Genomic DNA, 26,805 nt, shown 5'->3' on the forward strand with positions numbered 1-26,805 from the left:
GGTGTTAGGAGGTCTCTCCTGTTTCCCAGTGTCTAACCAGGCCTCCCTGCTTATGACTGCCCTGGGAGTGGGGGGAGTCGAGATACTCAGAGTTTCCTCATTCCTGAGAGCTCCGTGCTTGGGCTCACCACTCCTTAGCTGCATGCAGTTATTTAAGCAGGACAGCTTGGGAGGATGTATCATGCAACAGGCAGGGGTTGTGCTGAACCGTGTGGGACCTTCAGGCTCCTGGTGTTTGACTTGTTTCCGTAGATGCTGTGACCATGGCATCCCAAGGCCAGGTCATTTTCTGGAGGTATGGCACTATCTGCACTTGCTTTGGCAGAGGGGAGGGAAGGAATTGCATTTTTCAGAATCTTGGGATCTATCACCGTGCTGCCAGGAGCTCTCAAGAGAGCAGTTCTTTGCAGCTTGCCTGTACTACACTCCCTCAAGCTACTTAAATACCTCTACAGCTTGTTTTATACAGTTTGTAAGGACATGTATGTATCAGACACCCATGTGCAGTCATCAGCTGTAGTCAAGTGGAGATGCATGTCCTAGAACTCTGCATTTGCTAGATTTTGCTATCCCAGGGTTGAATCCTGTGGTAGATAGGGGTGGCAATGCTTGAGGAAGGGTGTATTCCTGCTGTTGTATTTCGGGGATTCAATGGCTTGAGGAAGGCACTCCTCTTCTGCTGGCCCTGAGACAGTTGCTTGTGTTTCCATCACATCCGCTTGCTGTGGGGAGAAAGAAACTGTCCTCCAGAAGTTTCCTGGCAGGAGTAAGAGCTGGGAAGACATTGTCAAAGTGTTTTATGCCTCTCATTTCGATTACCCCATTTCCTTTGGAGCTATTGACTGAGTGCTGGTGAACTAAAGTTGGAAAAAGAAGTCATGAAAAGATCTACCTCATATCCTTATCTCCTGATTAGTTGAAAATAACCCCCACCAGATGGATAAAAGGGCAAAGTTTTCATCCTCTAGTGAACATGGACTGAGCTTTCATCTAAACCTCACTGCTTGAACAGAGACAGCAACAAGCTGTGTCTTTCCATCCCAGGACTTCCCAGGCTGGATGGAGACAGAAGTTCCAGTGGTGTGTGAGACAGTCCTGCTGGCATTTATTCTGTGAAAAAGCTTTCAACTGTTACCAATGTCTGTCCTACTGGAGTGGAACAGCAGTGGGGAGAAGGACAGGCCATGTGTGAACAGAAGAGACATCACATGAACCTTGCCACATGGAGCATCAAGGAAGCACTAAATAGCAATATTATCTGTACCTTTTCGCTGACAGAAGTGAGGTTGCCTGTAGACACAGAGTGTAAATATTTCCTGAGCACTGTATTCCTCATGTGTCTGGAATGCATGCAATAACCAGCTCTGTTATTCTCAAGAGGCAGCCCAGTCAGCTTTTGTCAGGGAAATTTAATAACTGATGGGTGTGAAAAAATGCTTATCTATACCTTACTGCTGTGAAACCCTTCCTCCTGCTCTGCCAAGCAGCAGCAGCAGTTTACTGGGAGAAGCAGGCTTCCTTCAGGGACATTTGCTCTTCAGGCTAGTCCTGAAATGCAGAAACAGACCAGAGAGAGGGGAGTGAATTTTCCAGGAAGTTTCAGAGAAGCAGTGGGAGATTTCTGCTGATTTCAGGAAAAAACCAAAACCAACCAAGGAAACAAAACCAAAACCAAAAAAATCTCCAACGAAAACAACAACAACAACAAAACTCCCTGAAGTGCTGAAGAAAGTTGGGTTCTGCAATCGTCAGCTGCATATTGGAATAGAAACCCTTTTGTTTTGGGTTACCACTGCCATTTTTTTTCCAAAGTAAACTGCTATAAAGAGGAAGGCAAGGGACCCTCAATATCCTAATCCTCCAGTTCTTTTGACCCTCTAAGCCCATTCCTGAGGGAAAGCTTAGTCCAAGTGGAGCTAGACATCTGGAGAATTAGGACTGTTGCCTATCACAGCCAGGCTGTGAGCCTCTCCCTGTCCCTGGGCTGTGATCAGCAGCATTCAGGCAGGGAATCAATGGATTCTTTTAATGCCAAATTTGATTCCAAGTTTTACTGGTGAGGAACAAGACTATGGAAAATAGGATAGGAGGCACAGAGCAGCATCCCACAGGCTGCCAAATTGGCACTGTGAACCGAGAGTGGTGTCAGGGCTCCAACTGGTGCACCTCAGCCGCCCACATCAGTCTGTTTCTGTGCCTTTAAAACACTGGAGGTACCAGGGGTGCTGAGGCACAGAATATTGCTTCTTGCTTGGAGTGCTTGAACTGGAGTGCTGCAAGACACAGCTACCACCAGCATGTGGCTAGGATGCCAGGTTCCTCTCATTGACTCTGCATGCCAGATCTACTCATTACACATGGTGGGCACACAGCAAATGTTTGTAAAGATCTTGTGGTTCCTGCATCTTGCAGTTTCTGCAGAGGAAGCTCCAGAGGGACTAATTTCTCCTTGTCCCTCACAAGGGATGTTGAAGTAGGCAGTGGCATCTGTACACCCAAAATTGTCATTCCCCCTGTGACAAAGGAGCAGCTTTTCCAATCAGCCCTGCTGGTGCTCTGGAGCAGGGTGGGTAGCTGCTCTCTGAGTGCAAAGCCAGCAATGCTTTGCAGCCATGGGGGCAAGCGGCACCAGAGCAGGACAAAAGCGTTGGTGTGGCCTGTTTGTGCTGGTTTGTGTTTGTCTGTGAGTAAGCTGAGGATGGTTTTGGACAGAAGGGTGTCAGGGCACAGGTGGTGTTCAGGCCAGAGGGTCCTTTCAAGGACCAGAGGCAAGTGTGGTGGCACTTGAAGCATTCAGGGACTGCACAGGAGGACATCCTGGCTACTCGTCCTTCTGCCATGCCTCCTAGCATTTACTGTAACCCCCTGGCAGCATCCCTCGACTCTGAGCACTTTCTTCCCTGCCTGTCCTTGGGAAGAGGGATTGTAAGATATGGGAATAAAGATGAACCACAACTGTTGTGAGTCAGCACAGTGTGGCTGCTACTTGTTTTGTGCTTCCCAGGTGTGAGAACAGAGGCTTGTCATGACAACCTTGGCTGAGTTTATAGCAGCTATCTCACTCTGGGATCAATTCCCAGCATGGAAATTGGTAGAGCTCCTCAAGGAGATGGGTGTTATTCAAGTGTATATATAACACTTGCCATCTTCCCCAGGACAGGAAAGCTCAGGCTGTCCCACAGTGAGCCTGGCTGGGACCTTGAGTGACTTGGGAGTCCTGTGGGACATGGCAAGGCTTTGCTGAAAGCTGTCACACTGCAGGATCCACAGGAGCCATCAAAGTCCCCATCCTGCAGGCCCCTGGGAGAGGCAGTGCCTGGGTCTCCAGCTGCCTGGTGCCCATGGTTGGATGATATCCATGGCTTTTCTCACAGTAGGGTCAGCTGTGATCCACCTTGAGGGATTAGATGGGGAACTGCTGTTCATCCCAGCCATGACTGAAAGCTAGTGACAAAGGGGAAGAAGCCAAACGTGACATCTCCCAGCTCTGAGGGCATCTAGGCAGAGCTTGGTATGGATGTGAATGTGTAAATGGATTTGTGTGAGCCCTTATGTGGAGGTACCACATATTTTGGTACCCTTCTGAGCATGTGCAAACAGGGCTTCCTCAGACAACTTCCCTCTGGCTTTAAGGATGAGGATGCAAGGGAGACAGTGGGAGGTCAAACAAGTCTGCAACATCTCCCTTTTTCTCTATTCCCTCTTCCCTTTCTCCCTTCCCTGCTGCTCCCTGTGGGAGAGGCTTGTTCACATGGTGTGATTCTCTGGAGCTCCATATCAGCCCTGTGATCGTGGCATCTGTGGAAACTGAGCAAGTCACAGATGCAGGCACACATCAGTGATGGGAGGAGTCCATGGTTGTAGGGACATGATGGACTGTCCTGCAGGAGGCTGCCCATCAGCTTTGTGTTGGCAAAGTGTGCTGCAAACCAGTAAACGCTGCTGAAGGAGAGCAGCTGGTTTTGTGTGGGCAAAAGGCTGTGACCTCTCACAGCCTGCACCTCTCTGGGCTTCTCCTCTGTGAGGAGTCTCTGTGAGACTGCTGGGCACGAGCCCCAGGAGGTACCTGTGGGATTTGTGGGGAGCTGCTTCAGGGCTTTCTCTGGCTGGGAGCTGAGTTTGCTGCCACAACCCCTCAGTCCACAGGGAAATGTGCCTGTGACAGCTCCACTGGCTGTGGTGGGGGTCTACAGCCAGCTGTGCTTCTGGGTCTGTCCAAGCTGGGCTGTGCCAGAGAGCTTGTGCTTGGCAAGGAGCTGTGCTGATCCATGACATGCTGCCTTTCTTCTCCTCTGGCATGGCTGCTTCACCTGTGTGGCTTGGCAAGTGGTCCTCTCCTCTTCAGTTTCCCAGTTAACAGCCGATTACCCATCTCCACATGGAGCATCCCAAATCCAGCCAGCTCAAAAAAATGGCCGTGTTTCCAGACTCCTCCTGCACATTCCCTGCCTTGTACCTGGTGTCTCCTGGGCTCAGGGGCTTTGCTCACTCCCTGGTCACTCACAAGCACCAGCAGGCACTGCCTGACTTGCTTATGCAACAGGGAATGCAGAGAGAAGCATGCTGCACTGCTCTCAAAGGCCAAGCCTGGGTCTCCTGCCACATGGTCCCCACTGTTGATGACAAGGGCTGCTCAGCTGAATGTTCATCCCTGTTGAGGTGATGTGCTTTACCCATCTGCCTCATTCTGGGTCTGTGGCTCACCTGCCTCCCCCTCCTTCCTGCAGACAGCTCTGCAGATGGACAGTATGGCATGGGCTGTGAAGGAGGTGGGCTCTGTGCTAATGCTGTCCTTTCCTTTTTCCCCAACAGCATGACTACAGTCATTGTCATCCTGGCTGCAGTGATCGCCCTGATCATTGGTTTTGGTGTCTCAGGTGTGTGACTGCTCAGATTTCTTGCAGTGGGACTGGTGGGATGATGAACTTCTGCCCTGCCTCTACTTCTGTGTGTCCATCCCATGCACAGGCTGAGGTGTGACCATGTGTGGAAGTGCCACCCACCACCCTTTAACAAAGGCTAGGTAGGTGTAGCACAGCCTGTGCTGCTGGAGGTGTAGTGCTGTGGCACCTGAAATTCCCTTGGGCTTGGAGCCCCAAACCTACACATAAAGTCCTGCACATTCTCTGCTCCTTCTCCTAGATAGGATGAGATGATGGGATGCTATTTATTGTGAAATCAGAGAGCATCTGCCAGGATGGGGTGCCTTTCCCAGGACCCTCAGAGACAACAAAAATGTGTTGTTTTGGTGTTGGCCAAAATGCAGCTTCCTTGGAATGTGCTGAGTGAGGATGGGTAGGAAAGGGCTGCATGGGGAAGAGGGCCTGGCTCTGGGAATTCTCAGGCTTGCAGCTTAGGATTTCAGATGCTCACTTTTCTTAAACAAAAGAAAAATGTTTGGATTTCAGTAAGGGGGAAAGAGCTGCTGTTTCTCTGCCAGCATTATGCCTTCCAATCACATTTATATTGCATAAAGGGAGGTCCTGACTAAGAAAAGACATAAAAATCATACTTTTCTGGCAGCTGCAAAGAGGAAAATCCCTGATACATATAAGTAAACAAGAAAATACCACATGAACTCTTCTCAAACAAGTAAGAAGAGCTACTTTTTGAAGCACTCTTTTGCTACAGAAGTACTCCTGTGCTTTATTATGGCATACAATCCACAGGAGCTGGCCTCTACTAGCAGCACTGGTAGCAGCCACTGGGGCCTTGCTGTGTGCCAGTGACTGTTCAGCCTCAGGCTTGGTCCACGACAGCCACAGGGCAGTCTGGCCTTTCTCCAGGCTTGCTGCCTCACCTTTCTCCAGCCTCCTTGCTCTCTCCTTGCAGGAAAACACTCCATCAGTGTGACGGCACTGACGTCTCCAGGGAACATTGGCCAGCGCAGTGTCCTGGGCTGCTCTTTCGAGCCCGACATCCGGATGGACAGCATAGCAATCCAGTGGGCCAAGGAGGGGGTAGCTGGGCTGGTTCACGAGTTTAAGGAAGGGAAGGACCACCTGCAGGAGCAGGATCCATCATTTCAGGGCCGCACGGCTGTGTTTGTAGACCAGGTGATCGGCGGGAATGCTTCCCTGGAGCTGAGGGATGTGCAGCTCTCCGATGCCGGCTCCTACCAGTGCTCTGTCACCACAGCCAGAGGGAGCGGGGCAGCGGTGCTGCGCTACAGGACAGGAGGTGAGGGCTACAAGGAGCAAAATCCTGCTGCAAAACACACGCTACTGTGGCTTGGTTGAACCTTATGATTTTGCTACACCCCTGAGGAGGGTGTATTTCTGGCTTTTACAAGGATATTTATGGCCTTAACCCCTCTTTTGACACCCTTGTTCCAGAAAAGGTTATAATCTTGATAACATGGTAGCTTTTTCTCTCTAGAATTAGGATGTATCTCCGGCCAGAAGTGCTGCATAGTAAAAACTGTAGTGTATTTAATATATTTTTCTCAGTTTTTCTGAAGTATTTTGTTTTTTAAAATTACTACCAAAGCAACAAACCTCTGATATCATACTTACCTGAAATGTTACATATTTACAAGAGTCAGTCCTCCAGGAGAGATCTGGAAACCACCAGGTCTTCAGCCTCTTCCAGTGAGATGAATTTAGCCGTAATAACAAGTCACCTCCTAAGCGGTCACCTCATGTTGAGGCTGAGGGATGAACCCCTTGAGGGTCTCCTCCAGACTTCAGTCTTTGCTCCCTCCCTCTCATCCCTGTGGCCAGAATTGCTGTCCTACAGCTCAGATTGGGTGAGGAAAAGCCTTCAGACCTCTCCAAGTGAAAGAGGGTTTTGCAAGCCTGAGAGTTGCAAATGTTCCATGGAGACTTGGTCCCCTATCCCTCCTTGAAACCTTGTGGCTCTGCCTACTTTTGTGTTGCTTGATTGGATGTTTAAAGTAATCCACACAGAAAAGGCATTAGAAAGAACATGTGAAATGTTGTAATGGGTTTTATTTCCAGCATGGCTATAATACCTGTTCTGTGTGGAAAGATAGACATGCTCCTTTCAGCTGATTTTCTTAACTCATCCTTATACCAGCTCACCTCCAGGTCCTACCACCCAAAAGAAAAGTGGACAAATACTGAAGGCAGCTGTCCTGTGCTTTGGCTGTGTAAGCCCTTCTTATTCCAGGTCTGCAGGGGATTGCTCAGGAGAGAAAATGGCTTCAAGTTGCCCCAGGGGAAGTTTAGATTTAATATTAAGAAACATTTGCTCATGGAAAGTGTTATCAAGCCCTGGAACAGGCTGCCCAGGGATGTAGTGGAGTCACCTACTATCCCTAGAGATTTAAGATAAATGCATTTATGGTTATGATATAGTTGTGGACTTAATGCTGGGTTAACAGTTGGACTTGATCTTAAAGGTCTCTTCCAACCTTAATGATTCTGTGAAGCTGTAGGTGTTGGTCAGGCCCCCTTCTCAGTGAGTGGAGAGGGTGAATCATCTTTCCCCCATTATTAAGAATAACTAAAAGACACTAAAGCTGCGTCACGACCTCAGCAGATCCTGTCAAGCTGGACTGCTATGTCCTAGGAGTCCTTGGATCCCTTGTACTCGTCCTCCCATTGCCCAACCTGTACAGAGCTCTGTCTGAGCCTGTTTCTGGCTTGGCTCCAGGCAATGCTGTGATGCCAAGCAGCAAGCAGCCTAGAAATACCTGGGACTGGTAGATGCAGTTGGGTATTTCATGCCCAGTTCCTATCACTTGCCTTGTTTTGAGTGTCTCCCTGTTTTCCCTCCCAAAGCCTTCAGCATGCCCGTGATGCAGGTGGAGCACGGCAGCCATGGGGAGATGCTGCAGTGCAAAGCCCCACACTGGTTCCCTCGCCCTGCTGTACACTGGATGGCCTGTGGTGACACTGGGGAGCACCTGCCCCATGCTGCCAACACCAGCTACCAGCTGAACCCCGAAAACATCACTGTGAAGGTGGTTTCCCTCCTGCACAACATCACTGCTAATGCCACCTACACCTGCGTGATTGAAAACAGCATTGCCAAGGCTGTGGTCAACATCAGAGTGACAGGTAGGGTTTGACAGCGCCCCGAGACCACAGGCACAGGGGAGAGGAGAGTTTCAGCAGTGTTCCTGGTGCACCTGGGGGTTCCTGCAGCAGCTGTGTCAGGCAAGGAAGGGACTGAAAGCATGGCTAATCCAACCACTTCTCTGTCCCTGGGATGAATGAAAGGGTCTGTTTGCTCCTGCTATCTCATGCTTCTTGTGGTATTGTCACCTTGGCTTGGGGACAGAACTGCCAGTAGACCAGAAAGAGGGACACACTTCAAAGGAGTGCATTGCTTGGAATGTTAACCAAAACCAAACCAACCAACCAAACCCCACATCTTTTGACACTTTCTTTAGCCAGTTCATCTTAGATCCCATTTGTGCACCAAACAAACAGGCCCCTTTAGCAGTTATTGGTGACAATACCCCTGACTCCAGCCCAATCCCTTTATTTTAAAAGCCATTTTACTCACAGAAAACCAAGTTTACAAAGGTCCTGAGTATCTTCTCCTGTTCTACATGAGAAGGACCATAATGCTTCTATAGCCAGGACTTCATTGCAATTGGTCTCCAGTACAAGAGGCAGGGTCTACCTTCATCCATATTCAGAAAATTGGGAAAGAATAAATGCACACTTTTTTTGCCTTCCCTGCTGTGTTCCTGTTCTGGTAGCCTCTCACAATTCTTCTGCTACAGATTTCAGCACTACGAAGGCGACCAACTTGCAGCTGGTGAACCTGAATGCAGAGTCAGTGTCATCCTCCTTGCCAGCCTGTCACTGGATGCTTCTGCTTCCCTTGTACCTGCTGTCAATATAAAGCCTCTGTGAAGCAATTGGGAACTCTGCTGGACCTGCAGGTAAGCTTGGGAAGAGAAACTCATATACATACAATATATGGAGGCCCTCTTAGGGAGTTTGGCTAGAGCAGCAGACCTATCTCAACCCTGCCAGAATGGGAGAGCATCTCCCCTCTGCCCATCCTTTCCCCATCCCCACCTTTAGGTGGGACACATGGCTTGTCCCTCCCACGGGCTTCTCCCATCACTTTCTGCAACCACAGAGATCCTTCTCTTGCACCATCAACTGTCAGCTCTTACTTGTCCCATTTTCTTGCCTGGGCATCCTCTGGACCTGGGCTGCAGTTCATGGCTGGAAGGCAGCACGGACTTTTTCCTCTCCCTCCCTGCTCACAAGACCTGCTACAGTACAAGCCTCTCCAGTAAATACTACAGACACCTTGAACATGGCTAGAGGGAGCTGCCAGCCTCAGCAATTCCCTGCAGACCTGGAATAAGGAGGGCTTACACAGCCAAAGCACAGGACAGCTGCCTTCAGTATTTATTGGCTTTGGCTGGTAGGACCTGGAGGTGAACTGGTGAAAGGGTGAGCTAAAGAAAATCATCTGAAAGGAACATGTCTGTCCTTCCACACAGAACAGGTATTACAGTTACGTTGATGGCAGGACTCACTCAGGCTTTCCTCACAATGGCACTGAGGGCTTTAGGAGTTCCTGCTGGTTCCAGAGTACTCTGTAGTACAAACATGAAATTAGCTGATTTTTCCTGTGTTATCATTTCTTACCCACACCAACAACAGGATACTTTGTTTGGCTTCACAAAGAGAGCAAGGAATGTGATAAGGAGAATTGCATAAAGGAAAAGTTCTGATTGTAGGACAAGATATGTTCCCTTGTCTGATCTAACACAGTGACCAGAACTCTGATCATGGGCAGAAGTTCAGACACAAACAGGAAAAGGGTTTCCCGCAATAAAGCTGAGAATAGCTCCTTCAGAGTATTAAAAGCAAGCAAATCTTAACTCCCCCCAAACAGATTTGATTCACCCATCTCTTGTCTTGTGATTCTCTGACTGTACTAATAAAACTGTAAATAAGAGATGCAGTTAACCTCCTTCATCTTCTTGGGGTGCTAAAATCAAACTCCTCTGCTGAAAAAGATGTGAATGGTAGAACAGCAATGGGTTAGAAAACTGCCAGCAGGCTTGGAATATCCTGGCAAAGACAAACCACATCTAAAGTCCTGTATGAAGAGTGATGGTTGCAGTTGTAATGTGAAATGAAAGAGGAACAGATAAGCAGACAGCAGACAGAAAACTAACAAACAGCATGAGGAGGAAAAGGAGACTAGTAAGATACTACTGGAAGCTTCAAGTTATTAAACCCAGATATAACAATAGAGCTGAATTTTTCTTTTTTGTTTTTTAAGTGTTATCAGGTACTTCCTATCTATATCTGTCTGCTACTGTGGTATTCATATTACTAGACTACTTTCAGTTGCACTTTTTAACCAGATTTTAATCTTTGTCTTATCATTTACAGTCAACATTTTCCTCAGGCTGAGATAGTTTATTTTGGGGTTTTTTTGGTTTTGTTTTGCTTTCTTTCTGGAGGGTGGAGAGACGATTTAGTAAAATCTTTTCTGTTCTGCAGAAAGCACCCACAGAAAGAAAGGCTATCACAGCAACATTTGCAAAGACTTCAGCTTTAAGCTATTTTGTCAACCTTTTAGGATGGAGTCTCACAACGTTACTGAATGGTGGCATCTATCAGGTCTTGTGCCACTCACACTTTGGTCTCAGAAGTGGACAGCAGGCCTTGAGAGGGAAGACACTCCATTCATGCTCAGTAAAACCACTGCCTGTATCACAGCTCAGTGCCTGCCTCTTACCAGCCCCACCTAATGTTCAGGCTGCTCCTGATAAACTGAAAAACAATGCCCAAATAATCTTGTCATTTAACACTGTGATTTAGTCTCCAAACAGCAGCTTGCTCACTTCCCTTTTTTTCTTGAAGGAGATGCTTTAAGAGTGTAATTTTAATTATTTCAATTAGGTTAAGAAGACCATACCCTGTGGGAACTGTATAGTTTTGTTAATGGTCACCATATAGCAAGTAAACCTGAATACTAAAATAGATACCAAAACAGATACAGTGTTCTTTAAGTAATATTTTCATAGCTTTATTTAGTAGATACTACCACACAAAAGGCACACACTGTGTGCCCTAGGCCCAAGGCAAGACCTGTCACATAGGAAGCACTGAACATCTCTCTTCCAAAATGTAGCCCAAAGTCACTGGTTGACAATGGCCCAGAGTGCCATTCAGGAATTCCACAAGTCACAGCAGTTGCTTGACTGCACCCTTCACCCTGGGTGCTCACAGGCTTGTGCTCCCACTGAAAGGAGATTAAAAAAAGCTCCCGATCGCAGTTGGTATTTCCATAATTCCTCTCCCACTGGGAGAGATATTAAGCAGTGGCTCCCACTCAGCAGGAACTGGATGTCCTGCTCATCCTCTGGCTGTTCAGGTATCCTAAGGCATCTTGTCCCACTTCCTCCACCTTCAGGCACAGCAGGCTCGGACGAGGCCCCACTCGTGACACGAACTCCACTTCACCACAGCGAAAGTTCCGCAGCTGCAGGGGAGCTGCAGGGGAAGGACACAAGGGGTAACAACTCAGTGCAGAGCTCTGGCTATGCTCTAGCCCACAGCTGCACAAGCTGCTGGGGGAGGGAAGGCCTTGGAGCAGCTGCTTGGCATCTGCCAAACCTCAAAGGACAGCATGATGAATGACTCCAGGATGTAGGTAGAGGAATGCATTCTGCCAGCATCCCTCCAAACCTGCAGGAAACAGACATTCTACACTGTGAAATGCTATGAACTGTGTGCTCACAGAGCTGATGCTCTGAGCTTTGTATCCTCTATCAGTATCAGCAACCTGCCTTTACAGGCAGTGTACATGACAGCCAGAAATTCTCCACTGCAGAGCATCCTCTGGTGAGCTTAGCAAACCAACCCCTGCAGCACCTGCACTCAAACTTAAGCTCTAGGTACTTGTGCAAACAGTGTGAAGAATTGGTGTGAAGAATGTCCCCTTAACACAGCAATTGCACAGTTGTGGCAGCATGAGCTCAGACCTCAGTACTCATGAATTCAAAACACTTCAGTGCTGATTTCCAGGTGAGGATTTTCAGGCCTGCTATTGACCCTACATGCTGTCCTATCTACAGTCAAAACCCACTTGATTTGAGAAGTCTGCACAGTAACTCTGGCTGATCAGATTCCTGTCCCAGACAAGGACTGGGAATCTTTCTCAAGAACAGTTTTATGTTTCTGTGTGAAGTAGAAAAATTTATCCTATGTTGTTTTAGGAATTTCCATAATATTATTTCTCTATTTTTATAGCCATGGATCTACTAAGACACAAATTAGTTCTACACTACAGAATACAAAATTCCAGGAAAATCCTTCAAAGATCTTGCTATGATGGGCAGTGAAGGCACCTCTCCTTTTCCAGCCTGGTGAGATGCCTCCTCCCTTTCTTCCCACACTAAATATTACAAAAGCCAGCAGTAGTTGCTTACCAGGCTGCAGGATCTTGGAGGGCTTCCTGTCTAGGCTGAAATCCAACAGGATAGGGCGACATATGAGAGGACTTCTGCACAGACTCCTTAGGTAACAAGCAACAAGATCCTCAGGTTCCTCTAGACACTGAGGAAGGAGAGAGCATGTTGCCAATGAGTGTTCAGTGGGAGGCAGGGAGGCTCTGCAACACCCAGAGCAAAGGGAAATCCTGTCCAGCAGGCTGCAATTGCTGCTGGAATAGCCCACTCACCCCTGTTCCAGGAGCTTCCCCATGCTGAATGCACACGCTGCCCCTGCTCTGCACACAGTTCTGCACAGCTTCCCACTCGAGAAGGCTCAGGCCCAGCACTGCTGCCACATGTTCATTCCTGCACAGCACCACAGCTTCACCTGTTCCATCCTCCACCAGCACCCTGTGCAGAGAGCAAGCAGGCTGGGATCAGGAGGGCAGGATCCTGCTCCCTCTCAAGGGCCACACCCCAGAAAACATCTCAGTAGAGAGTTTGTTCACATCTCAGAAGATGTGATAACTCCATCTTTGCTGTTGTGTCCACATCCCATCCTTGATATTATTTTCCCCCTCCAGTTTGTGGTATAATTTGCTCTCTCCTCCTCCCACTTCCCACAGCCAATCCCTACAGCAGTTACCGTGCACTGGCTTGCCTCACTCCTGTTTGTGATGGACATGGAGGATTGTGTCGGGTGCACCTCCCCTGAAGGAAGAACAAAGCTACAGCTATGTATGGGTGTAAGTGAGAAGGGGAAGGGCCACTGCTTATTTTAATCCTTCTCTAATTAAGTAGGCAAAAGTGTAAAGAATTTCACTGCATTTCCAGTGACTGTCCTAGGAAAAGTTTATATGGGGAGAAAAATCACCTTGCTGCAAGGTGCTGATCCCAAATAGCAGTGAACATGGGAAGAGCAGAGCATTAACAGAGTAGGATTGTCCTCTTCAGTGTCCCCACTTCACCCTCAGTCCTAGCTGCCAGCCTGCCTGACATCAGATACACACTTCTAATCAGTTATCACTCTGGTCCCTTTCTAATATGCAAGTCCTTCTCAGACACTGGAAAGAGGGTTTGTAATTGAGATAGGAACTCTCATTTCTTCTACGTGGTAGCAAAGGATGTGTGAGAGTAAAAAATCTGCAAGACCTCTCACAAATTATGTTTGTGGAAGCTTGAATACCTCTTTGAAGATGCAGCTGCAAAGTGAGCAAATCCATTGCAGGCACACAGTCAGTACGCAGGACAAGTGGCATAAAATCCGGGCCTGGGCCACATTTTGCAGCTGAGGCCTCAAGCTGGACAGAAGCACTAGTGAAGGGGATGAGGCTTCTCCTGCAGGACTAGAAGAAAGAGCAATTTGAGAAGCTTGGAACATAGAAGCCTTTCTTTGGACACTCTATCATGAGAACAGACTCAACACTTACCTAGAAGGAAAAGGTAGGTGAGAAGCTGGCAGAGATAGGATGCTCACACAGCTGGAGGCAATGTATGTGCAATAAACATTATGGAATCTGCAATATGAAAGAGCAGACGTCAGAAAGAGCTCACAGAAACCAAACAATCAAGTTTTCTTGGGATGGCTGGGCTGATCTTCATTTGTAACATGGTAGGAAAATAATTTATGGCAAGGGATTGGGAGACATGAAGGTTTGGACAAGTCCACATGGGAGGTCAGATTAAGAGATGGTTTCAAAGACAGTAAGAGAGGTCAGGGCTCTAAAGACAAGAGCACCTTGAGATCTTGCGTTCCAAGTTCTGGAAGAGAATCTTGGCTCCAGGTAGCAAGCCCCTGAGGTGCTGCAGGTAGGTGGCAGTAATGTAAATGTCCATCACAACAGGGGAGCCTGGAGCAGCTGAGACGCTGAGCTTCACACTGTGATCCCTGGACAGCAGAGTCCCTGAGGAGGCACAGAACCACACAGAGCATGAGCTCACTCACACAGGCAGCATGGCCTGTCACTGAGCTGGGCCTGCTAGAGAGGCTCTTCCTCCCATCATGATGAGGCTGTCACTGTTCCACCTCCCAGGTTTTCTGGATACTGCATGCCCATCTCCACATACACAGTGTGCAGTTTCCAAGCCTTTGACATGCAACAGGATGTGACATCCTGGCATACTTCCACTATTCCCAGACACAGCAGCACACTTAGCCAAGTGCGCTGGCTCTCTGAAACAAAAAGAAGACCCAGTCTGTTGCTTCTCAACAGGCTGCCACAATCTTACCTGTCTGCTTTGGATGGCCAGGTGGCTTCTCATTCTTGGGAGAGGCACACAAGGTCCTCTCCACGACCTCACCACAGAAAGAAACAAGGGAACCTGTGAAACTGAGAGCAGACCAGGATTTTTGTCCCGCCTGAAATGAAAGGGAGTGGAAGAAGGCCTGACTTCAAGATTGCAACAAAGTGGAGCACTGTTGGTTAAGCCCAGTTTCTGGGGAACCTGCCCTTGAGCACCTGAGCTACTGGATTAAAGGGCAGCTTGCTGCAGCCTACCCCTCCTAGGGACAAGAGGCCCCTTTACCTTGCTTTCTGCTGCTTCAGGCTCAGCAGTGAAGATGAAGGGTAAGGCACTACAGCCTTCCTCTCTGCTAAACTCCTAATTGTTTTTCTGAATTAGATGAAGAAGCCAAGCAAAAAACCCAGAGTTTTTCATAAAGCACTGGTGAAAAATCCAGTGTACATACATATCACCCCAGATTAAACATGCTTTGAATGGAAAAGTTCTAAGTTTATTATGTGTTTGAGCAAGGTATGCTAAAAAAAATCTAAAACAAAAAAACCCCAAAAATATACATTCAGCCTGCTTTTCCCTGCTGTGCTTGTTTCCACTTCTGACAGGAATCTGGGAGACACCTTTGGGGCTTAGTCCACACCAGCAGTAGCAAAACAATCTTCTGGACACCATTTTGCAGTTTTGTCACCTGCAATCCCTTTACCTTAAATAACCAGGATGGGAGAAGTCTGAACTACTTGCACACAGATTTTCCAAACCATATTCTGGGTGGGTATTTCATTGCACTTTAATATAGCACTTTCCAATAAAAATTACCACAGAGCTATTCCCTAAGACACAGTCACTTGCAATTTGGGGCAGACCAACATACCTGCTGCTAAGCACTTCTGGGATGGAGGCAGTTCTCTGGTCCATGCCTGTCAGCACTGACAGGGCTGTCAGCTACAAGTGAGGGAGACACAGCCTCAGATGGGTTACAGTTTACAAGCAATCCCAGCCAGAGCAGAAAGGAAAAGCTCTGATTGCTCAGAGCTAGGTCAAGCAACTCATGCTTCCTCTCAGATGAATTCTGAAGCAGGAAGATGTGAAGCCCAGCAGCAGGCTCTGATGGAACTTAGAGCAGAACAGTCTCACCAACAAGATACTGTACATTGATAATTTCTAGCTAGTTCTGGAGAGACCTACAAGTAGCCTGTGAAAGCCCTGTGCAATAAGGCACTGCATACCTGGTGCTCAGGCAGACAGGAGATCCAGGTCTTATGCTCTAAGTGCCAGTTATCTTGGACAAGCAGGCACAGGGGGCACGATGTCCTGCTCAGGAATGTGGATGGCACAGGTGGAGAACAGAGCTTGTAAAACACTTCCAAGTCCTGAGATAAGAGTGATAAGGCAAGGCAGAAGACTATTAGAAAGAAGAAGATTAAAGTTCAATAGGGAAAAAGTGAAGAACAATGGTTTACAAAAGAAAAAAAAATCCACTGAACTCAGAGCTCTGAGAATTTTAATCAAACACAGAACGAAAGCAGTTTCTTGGAACGACAGAAGGAAATTCCAAACCTTGAAAACAGCTTAGTCACCCTCTGACTCCTCAACTCCCACATGCAGCTCAGCAGAAGTCTCCAAGAGAGAACAGCACAACAAGTTGTCTCTTACCGAGCAGCAGGGCACAGTGAAGCGATACAGTCCGTCCACGTGCAGGAATGGAAACCATCGCAGAGACCTCCCCAGAAACAGCAGTAGTGCCTGCTGGGGAAAGGGACGAGAAAGAGAGAGAGAGAGAAGGTGATGGGAACTGTTAGGTATGGAATGGAAAACACAGTAAAAAGAGAGCAAGCCCAGCCCAGAGGATGTCTTGATTGACAAGAGAAGGCACGCATTTACAGGAAGGTGACGGAGAGAAGATGGAACTTGCTTGGGGTGCAAGAAGGAATTTGCTGGCACAAACACACAAAGGCACCCAACACAAAAATCACTTTCCCATTGATACTAAATTACCCCACAGGCTCACTTGAGAGGAGCCAGCTCCCAGACTTTTCGAACCACACCCCAAAGCTGCCTCACTTCTTGCTGCGTCACATCCTCTTTTCCACCACAGCCAGTGTCCTCCAGCTCCAACAGGTTCCCAGTTTCTCTAGGGTGGCTCCAGAGCTGTGGTCTGCCCAGCCACAGCACTGTGGCCTGGAAACAGCACTGCAGCTCATGTTCTTCTTTATCTCCTTCTGCAGGCAGCTGGTAATTGCGTGACATGAGACCCTCTTTCTGGGTGACCAAGAACAGCTGAGATACACAGCTCGTTGTTATGGGGCTGCTCGGGCCCCCCTGACAGTTCTCATCTCTGCCAGTATCTGCATTGGGATCCTCCAATTTCAGCATTTTTGCCTCTGGGGTTTCCAGCTCAGATGCTGTGCTGACATCTTTCTTATTCCTCAAAGAGGAGCTGTTTCCACTCCTAAGGCCTTTCTGGATTTGTCCTTCAGCAGCATGGAGAACCTGCACATCCTCCAAGTAGAACTGCACATAGACACTGAAATGACAAATGGTAACAGTGAAACTCCCTATTCCTGACATGTGGCTGTCCTAAACAAACACTTATCTGGGAAAAACACATCTGGTGAGTGCCCCACAGGTACTCAGCAGGAGCAGTGGGAAAGAGTGAAGTGGAGGGCCGCTCCCAGGCTGCAAGTACTCTGAACAAAATGGAGATGGTGGCTTGCTGAGAAAGAGCTCATTTTATGCAAATAGCAAAGAATGGGTGCTTTGGCACTGAAATGCTATGTTGGTAAGAAGGCTTAACCATAGTCCAAAACACTCAAGGAGCTGGAAAGTGATTATTTTACCTGCACACTGAATAAAGGGACTCACATATTTTTTTTCTCTCTCACATGCTCCAGATTTTCCAGGTGTTCCCAGGAGGGAAAATCAGTCTTAAGGAATCTCTCCACTACAAGCTGGTAGTTTTCCACCCGCAAGAGTGATCCTGCAAACAAATCAGAAAAAAGAGCTGAGCTAAATAAAAAGAGAACATAAAACCAGTAAGGCCAATATCCTCATTTTAAAGTCACGAGGTCAGGCAGTGACAGTTCAGCATCTCCACACAGCATCTCTTCCTTGTTTTGGAGCTGGAGGGCAGAAGAGCAAAAGCTCAGCCCTCAAATACAGTTTAGTGGGACATACCTATGAGAGCAGTCTGGGCAAAGGGGCTGCCATCCTTACGGGAGATCACACAGCGAAGTGCGCTGCTCCTGTCCTGCAGCTGGAGGGAACTGCTCCTGGAGGAGACCCTCAGCACACCCAGGAGTATCTACAACAGAAAGGAAGCTGCAAAGAGCATCAAACAATTCCTATTCTTGAAAGCCAGAAATCAAAGTGTGTGTAGCAGCAGCTCAAATTCAGTCTGTTTTCCACATGCCACAGTGAGAAAATCAACATTGTTCCCTCAAAGGAGGAAGAGGCATGCAATGGACAGGGTGCTGGAAGGCATGGTGAGAAGCAGGAGCTCTCAAGACACAGACAGGAAAGAGAAGGAGGCACATACCAGTTGGGGCTGGAAACTTTCAGCTGAGAGTGTGCAGTAGGACCAGGCCAGTCTGCGATTCAGCTCCTGGGTGCCCATATGCTGTGCCTCCAAGGGGGAAAGCAACTGGGATGGCCTGAAGCCTTCCCAGCTCTTCTGTTCTGCCACACGGCAAACTGCAGAGAGAGATGGGGCGTGGCAGGGAGGGTTCAGAGTCAAATACTGTGAACAAAAGAGGAAAAAAAAAACCAAATTACCTGAGTTTCTTCCCATCAGACAAACAGGAAACAGCTCAAAGATCATTTACTCACTTTCTGCAGGGGACACTGGTGTATTTCTGATAGAATTTCATTGTAAATATCTCTTGCTTCTTCTCTGTCTGGCACCATAGCTTGCAGAAGGGGGACAAGGAACTTTTCAGCAGCTCCAGGGTTTTGGTGCATAGAGCTAAGCAATCGACGGCGCCCAAAGAAACAAGAAAACCTGAAAAGAAGTTATGACCATTAAAAGCACAGACAGTCCTTGCATTTTAGTGAGTCTTGCATCTAAGTCAGGGACTCCTTCTGCTTGTTTTTAGTGAATATACTGTATAGGCCAAGAACTAAAGAGATCACAAACCCCACGAAATTATTAAAAAATACAGCATTTAAGGCAAATGCAAATTATGTTGGGCAGACAAGAAACAGGAAAATCCACAGAATTAAGAGACTGGCAAAATCTCAAAACTCAAACGGCCAGAGAAACAAATGACATAAAGATAATCTCCCTCTAAGCCACACAAATGGATCTCCATGCCTTTTGGCTGGGCATGATATGATTACTCATGTTAGGTACACTTGGCTTTCTTTCACAGAATGCAAAAACACGAGTCAGAAACACCCACAGACTATTCTTATTCCATTTCCCTCATGAAAAATTAATTTCATAAGTTTAGCTTACTGCTTTTGAATGGCTGGAAGTGATCACACTGCCAGCCAAAATATGACAGAAAGTGAACTCAAATGAAAAGAAATAGCACTCACTGGAACAATTTTTAAGCAGTACCAGGACTGAGCAATCGCATTTAAAGAAAGTGGAAAAGATAATAAAAACTGAAACTTATAGTTAGCATAATTCCTAAGGCAAAACTGAAGCTGTTTCATTGGTAGCATGTCAAAATTCCACAGTGCCAGTAAAGCACAGGAACACTGAGCATTCTATCTATAAACTGCTACTTGACTGAGAGTAAAATGTATATACTTTAAAGTCCAAGGCAGCAGTCACAGTGATCAACCATAAGTGCTTCAGAACAAACACAAATATTTTCACTAACAGAAGCCAGAAACTGGCCCACAGCTGTCCAGCAAACAGTGCAGTGTCAGGGAGAGCAGGAAGCCATCTGGAAGACTTGGAGGTAAGCACGGGTGGGAAAATCTGCCAAGACAGAGACTGTAAAACAAATTATCACACTCCTGGGAACACTCAGAGTATCTCAAAGTGATATGCTGAGCAGCTGCTGCTGCTTCTGTGCACAGTCAGGACACAAGAGCCTTTATATATTAGTTATGATCTAGTTGTAGCACCAGTTTCCAGCTTCAGCCTCAGTGCCCACCTTGATCTGCCAAACAAACCACAACGGCAAGCAGACACCCCTATGGTGCTTCTGTATTTCAGGACAAAGCATTCCAGGCAGAATTATGTGAGTACAATGCTCAGAAGCACTGCAGCTTTCCAAGACCTTTACCTCACCTGCACTTGAAAAATGCACCGGCTTTTCTTGTAGGAGCAACTGCAAGGTAACAAGCAACTGGACACGATGTGAAGTCTGGATAAATGGCTTACTAGGCCAAGAAACCAGAAGCAATTGCTGCTTGTACTATCCAAGCAAGTAATTTTGTGATCCTTTGGTCTAGAAGACACCCAGATAACCTACAAAGCACATTGAGGCATAGCCTGACTTCAGAAGAATTGTCCTCACCTCTCCTCAAAGGTCTCCAGGAGGCTCACCAGCCAGAGGTACAGCGGCATTCCCAGATTGAAGCGGAAGAGCAGCTGTAAGCAGAGATTTCCTGAAGAGGCCAGGGGCTGGTAGGGGGTGCTGAGCCTTGAGAAACTCTTCAGCACAACCATGCTGTTCAGGCAAGCACCAAGTACAGTGAAAGGGAAGGACGCCAGGGGCTTCTGCAGGAGGTGGACATCGATGAGCTGGGAGACACAGACACAGAGTGTAAGAGAAGAGATAGCCAGTCTGCCACCACTCCCCAAAACTGTAACCCCACCTTAAATCTTTTCTCACTCTACTGAATTGTCTATAATCAGGCCTGAGGCAGCGAGCATGGTTTAGGGAGGAATCAGATAATAATCATGTGAACTCCCATGACTGAGTCCAGGCAGCAAGATCTCCAGTTTTGTTCCAGATACTTGCTGAAATAATTCCCATGTTCCTGCAGCCTTCTTTGACCCACACACTCACAAGCCATCCCCAGGGCCTGAGTCTTTTCCTTGCAAATCTCAGCTTACCTCCACACAGGCTCCCGGTCGGAGGCCCCGTGCAGAGTTCAGCAGGGGCTGGTAAGCAAGGCACAAGCAGACTTGGTTATCCAGTAAAAAGAGACCAGCTTGCACATTGAGTACTTTGGTGACAAATCCCTAAACAGAAAGCAAACAGAAAGCAAGAGGACTGTAGAGAGTCACAAAATATAAGAGACTCACAGGCATGAGCAGTAAGAAACTAAACTCATGATGAAAATAATGGTCCTTCAGGCCAGGAGCTGAAACCCCAGTGCATGAGTGGGTGAAGGCTAAGCCTATGAACCCTTACCACATAGGAGATGATCTTGGACTCTTTGGTTGGTCTTGGCCTCTCCTCTTCAGCCTCCAGCTGCAAGGAGCAACTGAGCTGCTCAGCAGTCTCAAGGGAAGAAGACTGAGTGGATTCTCCTTGTGAAGCACTGTCCAGTGGCTGCTCCCTCACCTGCTCTGCACAGTAGGGCAGAAGGCAGGAAGAAGCACTGGTGATGAATATTGTTTGTCCAGATTTCTTCAGGCTGGACATACTCAGGCCTGTGATTGTGTACCTGTGGCCCAGCTGGAAGACATGATGCCACAGCAGCTGGCTGGGTTTCTAGAGCAGAGAAACAAAAGCAACATCAGCATCAACTCCAGTGAAAAAAATTCTTCCCGACCTAAATAATCTCACTCAAAAACCCCTTTTCCACCCAGAGGATTGCCTCACACTCTTAGCAAAAGGACTGTATCTGCAAGACATTCAGAGACACTGCAACTGCATGAGGGAGAAGGACTGTACTTCGGCAGGGCACAGAACTAGACTTCTTACATACCAAAACTATTGTACACTGGGTGCAATTAAAAAGATATCACTTGTAAAAGAAAGAATAAATCAAACTGGGAAATTGATGGCAAGCTTCAAAGAATTGATCAGCTAGTACATACACAGATCCAGATAGTGAATTTGTGAGCAAAATTCCAAGGACTTACTTGCACCAGCACAGGGACACAAACAGCAGATGCAAAGCATTTCAGAAACAGAAAGAAGAATGTCTTGTGGTGAACACAAAGGAGAGGGCCGAGTCTGGTCAATTCCCCTGCTACAGTTAGCTTTGATCTTTTCTTACGCAGAATCCTAGAGGGCAATTGAAGAGACAACTGAAATCAGAGATGAAAGAACACTTAAAAGTATCCCAAAAGCAAAATAAACAAATATGCAGCATGTACATTCCGGGAATAACAGATCCAACGAAGCAACATGGTCAATCTCTCAGAGAGGTTTTCAAAACAATATTTGACTACAAAATTTGTACTTTAACTTTTCTATACTAAATCCTCTTGATATTTTAGTATTTGAAGACAAAAGGAACAGAAGAACAAATTCATACACTCCATGACAACAGCAAGGTTATAAAAGGCATTACCACAAACAAGCAACTAATTTTTGGTCTAAAGGAGAAGAAAAAAGTCACAAGCAATTCTTCTGCAGAAAACAGAACTTGGATTTGTATGTCCATGGAACATGACACTGTGGAAGCTACAAGCCTATGAACAAGAGGCCTGAAAGCAACAATGGAGTCTTTCTAACAAACTTGACACAGAGGGAAAGAGCAGCAAAACTGAAAGCAGATGAGAGGCAAGAGATTATATTTCTTGAATCAATTCTGTTTGCTGTGTCCAACCTACATTTCAAAAGATTAAAAAAAAAATTTTAAAAAAAATTAAGTTTGTAATTTTCATGTCAGCTCCTACTGGACTTGAATATAACCATCCCACTTGGAACAAAACCATTCTTGATTCCAAAACATCTAAACAATTATCTAACTTTATGACTTTAAAAAAACCCCAACCAGTAGTAGACATACAGCAGGAAACCTCACTGTAACATTTTAGTTGTTACATGGAAAATTGGTCAGATATCAGTCAATAACAAAGGAGCTTTATGTTAAAAGTCTGAGAACATATACTGAAATATGGAAATAGTGTTCTTGTTTAGAATGGTCCCTTGAGCTAAATCAAACACTCAAGCTTAAAATTATTTTCTCAGAAGCAGATAAACCCAATAAAAACAAAAGATAACTATAAAGAAATGAAAGCAGCATGATTAGTGACATTTTAATGTAATTAAATTACACCAGGAATTCTCTACTCAAGAAGATAAAACATGATCTAGCATGACTTGAAATTATCAACTTATTGAGATTTGCAATTCCATTGGCTCATTTTCACATACTGTAAACTAAAGCACAGTTACTTCTACCAGTTGACATTTCACTGGCACTTTTATCTCAGTAATCTCATAAGAATTTGACCAGTGGCACATATTAACATCATAATAAAATACAGGATTACTTTCAAGTATACTTTTGGTTCACTAGACGATCAAAAAAAAAAAAAGTTGTGCTAATCAAAAGAGCAAATTTTAGCCTCAAAGACAGGTGAATCAACACTGTTCTAATATTCTTTCTGTAATTTGAAATTACATCTAGAAATACTTAAAATTCATCCTATTTTTTCAAATTACAGAAAAAAACCCTTCCAATAAACTCCTGGGAAACAGATGATTAAAGAAAAGTGGCTTTGTTGTATAACTTTTACTTCCACCACTCGCTGTTATGCTTCCACATGTGGTAGAAATAGAATTTATCTCTTTCTAAGCCAAGTGCTCTTCATGTTACCTGCCAAGCCAGAGCAACAGCGCCATGAGGAGTAGGTGTTTACCCTGGGCAGGGTAGGTGTTTACCTGGAGGTAAGCAGTGGCTCAGCTGGCACTGGGGAGGTGACAGGAATGCTGTGAAGTACTTCCTTGGGGGCATTTACTGGCACTGGATCCACCAGGATTTCCAAGTACTCTGCTGCACTCTGGTCTGTCTGTGGGATATATGACCAGCTTGGGAAGACAAACAGTGAGTCCAGCCAGTCCAGTTCAAAGTGCAAGAGCTAAACCAACAGATAATGAGATTGAAGCTTGAGATGAGTTTCAGTTTGTTTTCTCAGCACTACTTACAGTGTTCATTACCAAAACACCCTTGCATGTGCATCACAAACTCTTCTCCTACTGCCAGGATCATCACTAAATGAGACCAGGGTTTTCTGCCCACTCTCTTACCTTGTACAGAGAACTTCTGTCCTTCCAGATGCACATCTGCCACAAACTTGCTGAACTCTACAGCTAGCACTTCCTGTTTATAGCCACGACCTCACAGAAAGGTGATAATTAATTCAATGCAAGGCTTAGATATTTTCAAACTGTTTTTCTAAAATTCTTGCCTGCTTTCTTTTGCCCCCGTGTTTTCAGTTAGAAGTTCTTACCAATACAACTTTTTCCTAGACTTTGTCTCATTGGAAAGCACAACTTCAGTGCTCTGTCACCACCACTGTAGGGGTTATTTGTTACCTCAATTCCCCTTGCAATTACCTTCAGGAGGCTTTTGAGTCAACTGTCATGCAAGCTATTATTTCCTGAAAGTATGCCATCAATGCATCACTGAACATGTAGCACAGCTCTCCAGAAAGTTACTTCTGCTCCACTAGCTGGAATTCAGCAAAGAGTGGAAAGGTCTCCTGTCACAGTCATATTTTCTGGAAAAATCCCTTTGCCCAGGATTCTTCTCCTGGGAAGCTGAGAAGCCTCAGAGAAAAAGGAAAACAATAATTATCTGATTGCTCCTGTGTTTTGCTGCTTTGGAATATGTTTGGACATTGTTTACCAACAGGTGGCTGTTTCATTGGTTTTCTGTGAATTATTTTGACTCAATGGCCAATCAGGGTCAAGCTGTGTCAAGGTTCTGGAAAGAATAATGAGTTTTCATTATTATCGTTTTAGCCTTCTGTAAGTATCCTTTTTGTATTCTTTAGTATAGTTTAGTTTGGTATTCTTTAATATAATATAGTATCATGAAATAATAAATTAGCCTTCTAAGAACATGGAGTCAGATTCATCGTTCCTTCCTGCCACAAATACAATAGTCTCCCAGGCCACCTTGTACTGTGGTGAATAGAACAGAACTGTACTGGCTGTCTCTCTTTTCCATGCCAGTACATTCAGCATTTCTTCTCCTAGCAAAGGCACATTTCACATGTTCTGTCCTCTGCCCAGGATGTGAGCTTGCTGTTTTCCTGCCTGTTACAGAGATGTGTTACTTCCTTCACAAGACTCTGGCAGAACGCCTGAAGCCCCTGGTGGTTTGTGACACTGGCCCAGAAGTGGGAATAAACACAGAACCCCTCAGACCAAGGACATACCTCACATGGAATTATCCCAGTATTGTCCTTCACATACAGGCAACCATCTACCAGCTTTTCTTTGTTTTCTTGCCTTCCATCTGCTAAGTAGCCAACCAAGATCAGGTAAGTCCTTGGCAAAGTGCGCTGCATGGGTAAAGCAGCTTGTCCTTGATGAGACCATTCCTTAAATTCCTTCGTGCTCCAGCTCAGATGGCTGCAGCACGGTATGTGCTGCTGATGCTGCAGGTCAGAAATGGAGATGAAACTGGAAAAAAAGAAAGAAAGAAAGAAAGAAAAAACCAAGAATATAGCAAGATGTACAAAGAACTCAGTTTGCAAATACCCTAATATCAACACTGAAAGAGCCAACACAAACTGTTCTCCAGCCTGTGATTTTGGTACTGGTTTCCAGTGAACTTCACTGACAATTTTAGGTTGTGAAACTGGAGCTCTCATCACAATACCCACTTGCTCAGTAACAGGACATAATCAAATTCAAAGGGTGTGAATTTGAAGAGTTTCACTTGATTAGTCGGGGATCAAAAGTTCAAAGCAAGAAACTAGTCCGGATGAGTGATGGGTCTGAATAAGTAATAAACAGTAATTAGATATAGAAAAATTAATCAGAAGACATAAATTTATGCAGGTACTTATGCTGTGCATTTTGCAGGCAAATGAACAGGGGATTAGCTGAAACTGCTCCATCTTCAGAGACAGAGCACCACCAGGAATAATACTGGTACCTATGATCCACAAAAGCACAGTGCTGCTTGTGTTTTTGTCAAATGTGCTGAGTGCTTTTCGGGAGAAAGCAGAACTACAGCAGGACACCAGCTCATGGTTATCACATACAGAAGCAAACAGACTCTCTCCTTGTGCTCTAGAGCTTGGTGGTTAGCTTGGATGTAGCACACTGCACACAAACAGACTCACAGGAGATAAATACCAAATACCTTTAACTCTTCTTGATAGATTCTTCTAAATATGAACCAAAGTCTGGTTTAAATGCCATAAAATACACAGGAAAAAATATGGCTTAAATGAGGTAAGTTTAGCTGGTGTGAAAGATCAACTACCTGCATTTATTAACTATTAGTTAAAGGTCACAAATCCCTAGTCAATTGCAGTTGACTTTTTCTCCCAAAACCGGTTGTGCCAGAGATTTTAATTCTCCCACAAGTTGGAGCAAGAAACCGATCCAGAGAAGCCAAACTTTCCAATATGGATATCTCTCAACGAGCTGCGTGTTTTTCATTATGCTGAGCACCCAAAAGCCTTTTAGCAACTAAAATATGGACCACGTTATCCTAGATTCCCCTTTTTTAGGAGCGCACACTCGAACGGTGAGCTCAGCTGGCCAACAGGTTGGGAGACCAGGAGCATCCTCCCGTGCGGGCCCGCAGGACCCAGCCGGGAAGAGGCCGTGCAAAGGCTGTACAGTGCGGCAGAGATGCCCGCCTCGGACACAGGCCCTGCCTACCGCAGACAGGCGGAGACGGCGCTCAATCACACCGCAAGGGCGGCGGGGCCCGCCGAGGCCGACGGAACGCCTGTGGTTACGGTGTTCGGCAGCATCCCTCCCACAGCGGCATCCGGGGCGGGCATGGCGCCGGAACGAGCCGTGCCGAGCTCATCGGAGGGCCGCGCGTGGCCACCGGAGCGCCCTCGCCGCCCCCACCCCGCTGTCACCTGTAGCCGAGTGGCAGCGCCCCGCCGCCGGCGCTCCGCAGGCACCGCAGCACCGCCTCCAGCGCCGCTGCCTCCTTCCCGTCCGGTCCCGCCAGCGCCCGGCGAACGAAGTCCTGCGCCGCCTGTAGCCAGCGCTGCTCCTGGGGGGAAGAAAGGAGGGAAGCGGGGTCTCAGCGCCGGGCGGGCGGCGGGAAGGACGCGGAGCCGCCCGGGCCCTTCACTCACCGCCGCGCCGGGCGCCGCCATGACAGCCCGCGCGGGC

The 26,805-nt window shown here is 46.7% G+C and overlaps 2 protein-coding genes across 3 annotated transcripts; one reads left to right on the forward strand and one right to left on the reverse strand.

Moving 5' to 3' along the window:
- The first annotated feature begins 263 nt into the window (after nt 1-263).
- Nucleotides 264-17,648, forward strand: VTCN1 (V-set domain containing T cell activation inhibitor 1). The gene is made up of 6 exons (XM_030960647.1): nt 264-295; nt 4,813-4,877; nt 5,833-6,180; nt 7,746-8,024; nt 8,675-8,860; nt 17,518-17,648. The coding sequence occupies exons 1-5, from the start codon at nt 264-266 to the stop codon at nt 8,818-8,820; spliced, it is 870 nt and encodes a 289-aa protein (XP_030816507.1). The 3' UTR covers nt 8,821-8,860; nt 17,518-17,648.
- Nucleotides 10,959-26,805, reverse strand: CTC1 (CST telomere replication complex component 1). 2 transcript variants are annotated; one of them, XM_030960626.1, is made up of 24 exons: nt 26,769-26,805; nt 26,544-26,683; nt 24,873-25,119; nt 23,371-23,567; nt 21,618-21,762; nt 20,941-21,243; nt 20,640-20,768; nt 20,098-20,324; nt 18,452-18,623; nt 18,162-18,362; nt 17,801-17,927; nt 17,489-17,603; nt 16,688-17,150; nt 16,280-16,369; nt 15,853-15,996; nt 15,498-15,568; nt 14,618-14,718; nt 14,127-14,292; nt 13,819-13,905; nt 13,575-13,734; nt 13,035-13,099; nt 12,637-12,799; nt 12,386-12,512; nt 10,959-11,447 (listed from the first exon to the last, which is right to left on the reverse strand). In XM_030960626.1, the coding sequence occupies exons 1-24, from the start codon at nt 26,787-26,789 to the stop codon at nt 11,287-11,289; spliced, it is 3,822 nt and encodes a 1,273-aa protein (XP_030816486.1). In that variant the 5' UTR covers nt 26,790-26,805; the 3' UTR covers nt 10,959-11,286. The 2 variants fall into 2 exon arrangements, with proteins under 2 accessions (XP_030816486.1, XP_030816495.1); XM_030960635.1 differs by lacking the exons at nt 24,873-25,119; nt 26,544-26,683; nt 26,769-26,805 and adding an exon at nt 23,737-24,851 and having other exon boundaries at nt 16,280-16,372.

Source organism: Camarhynchus parvulus, chromosome 1 (assembly GCF_901933205.1).
Source record: "Camarhynchus parvulus chromosome 1, STF_HiC, whole genome shotgun sequence".
Taxonomy (NCBI): domain Eukaryota; kingdom Metazoa; phylum Chordata; class Aves; order Passeriformes; family Thraupidae; genus Camarhynchus; species Camarhynchus parvulus.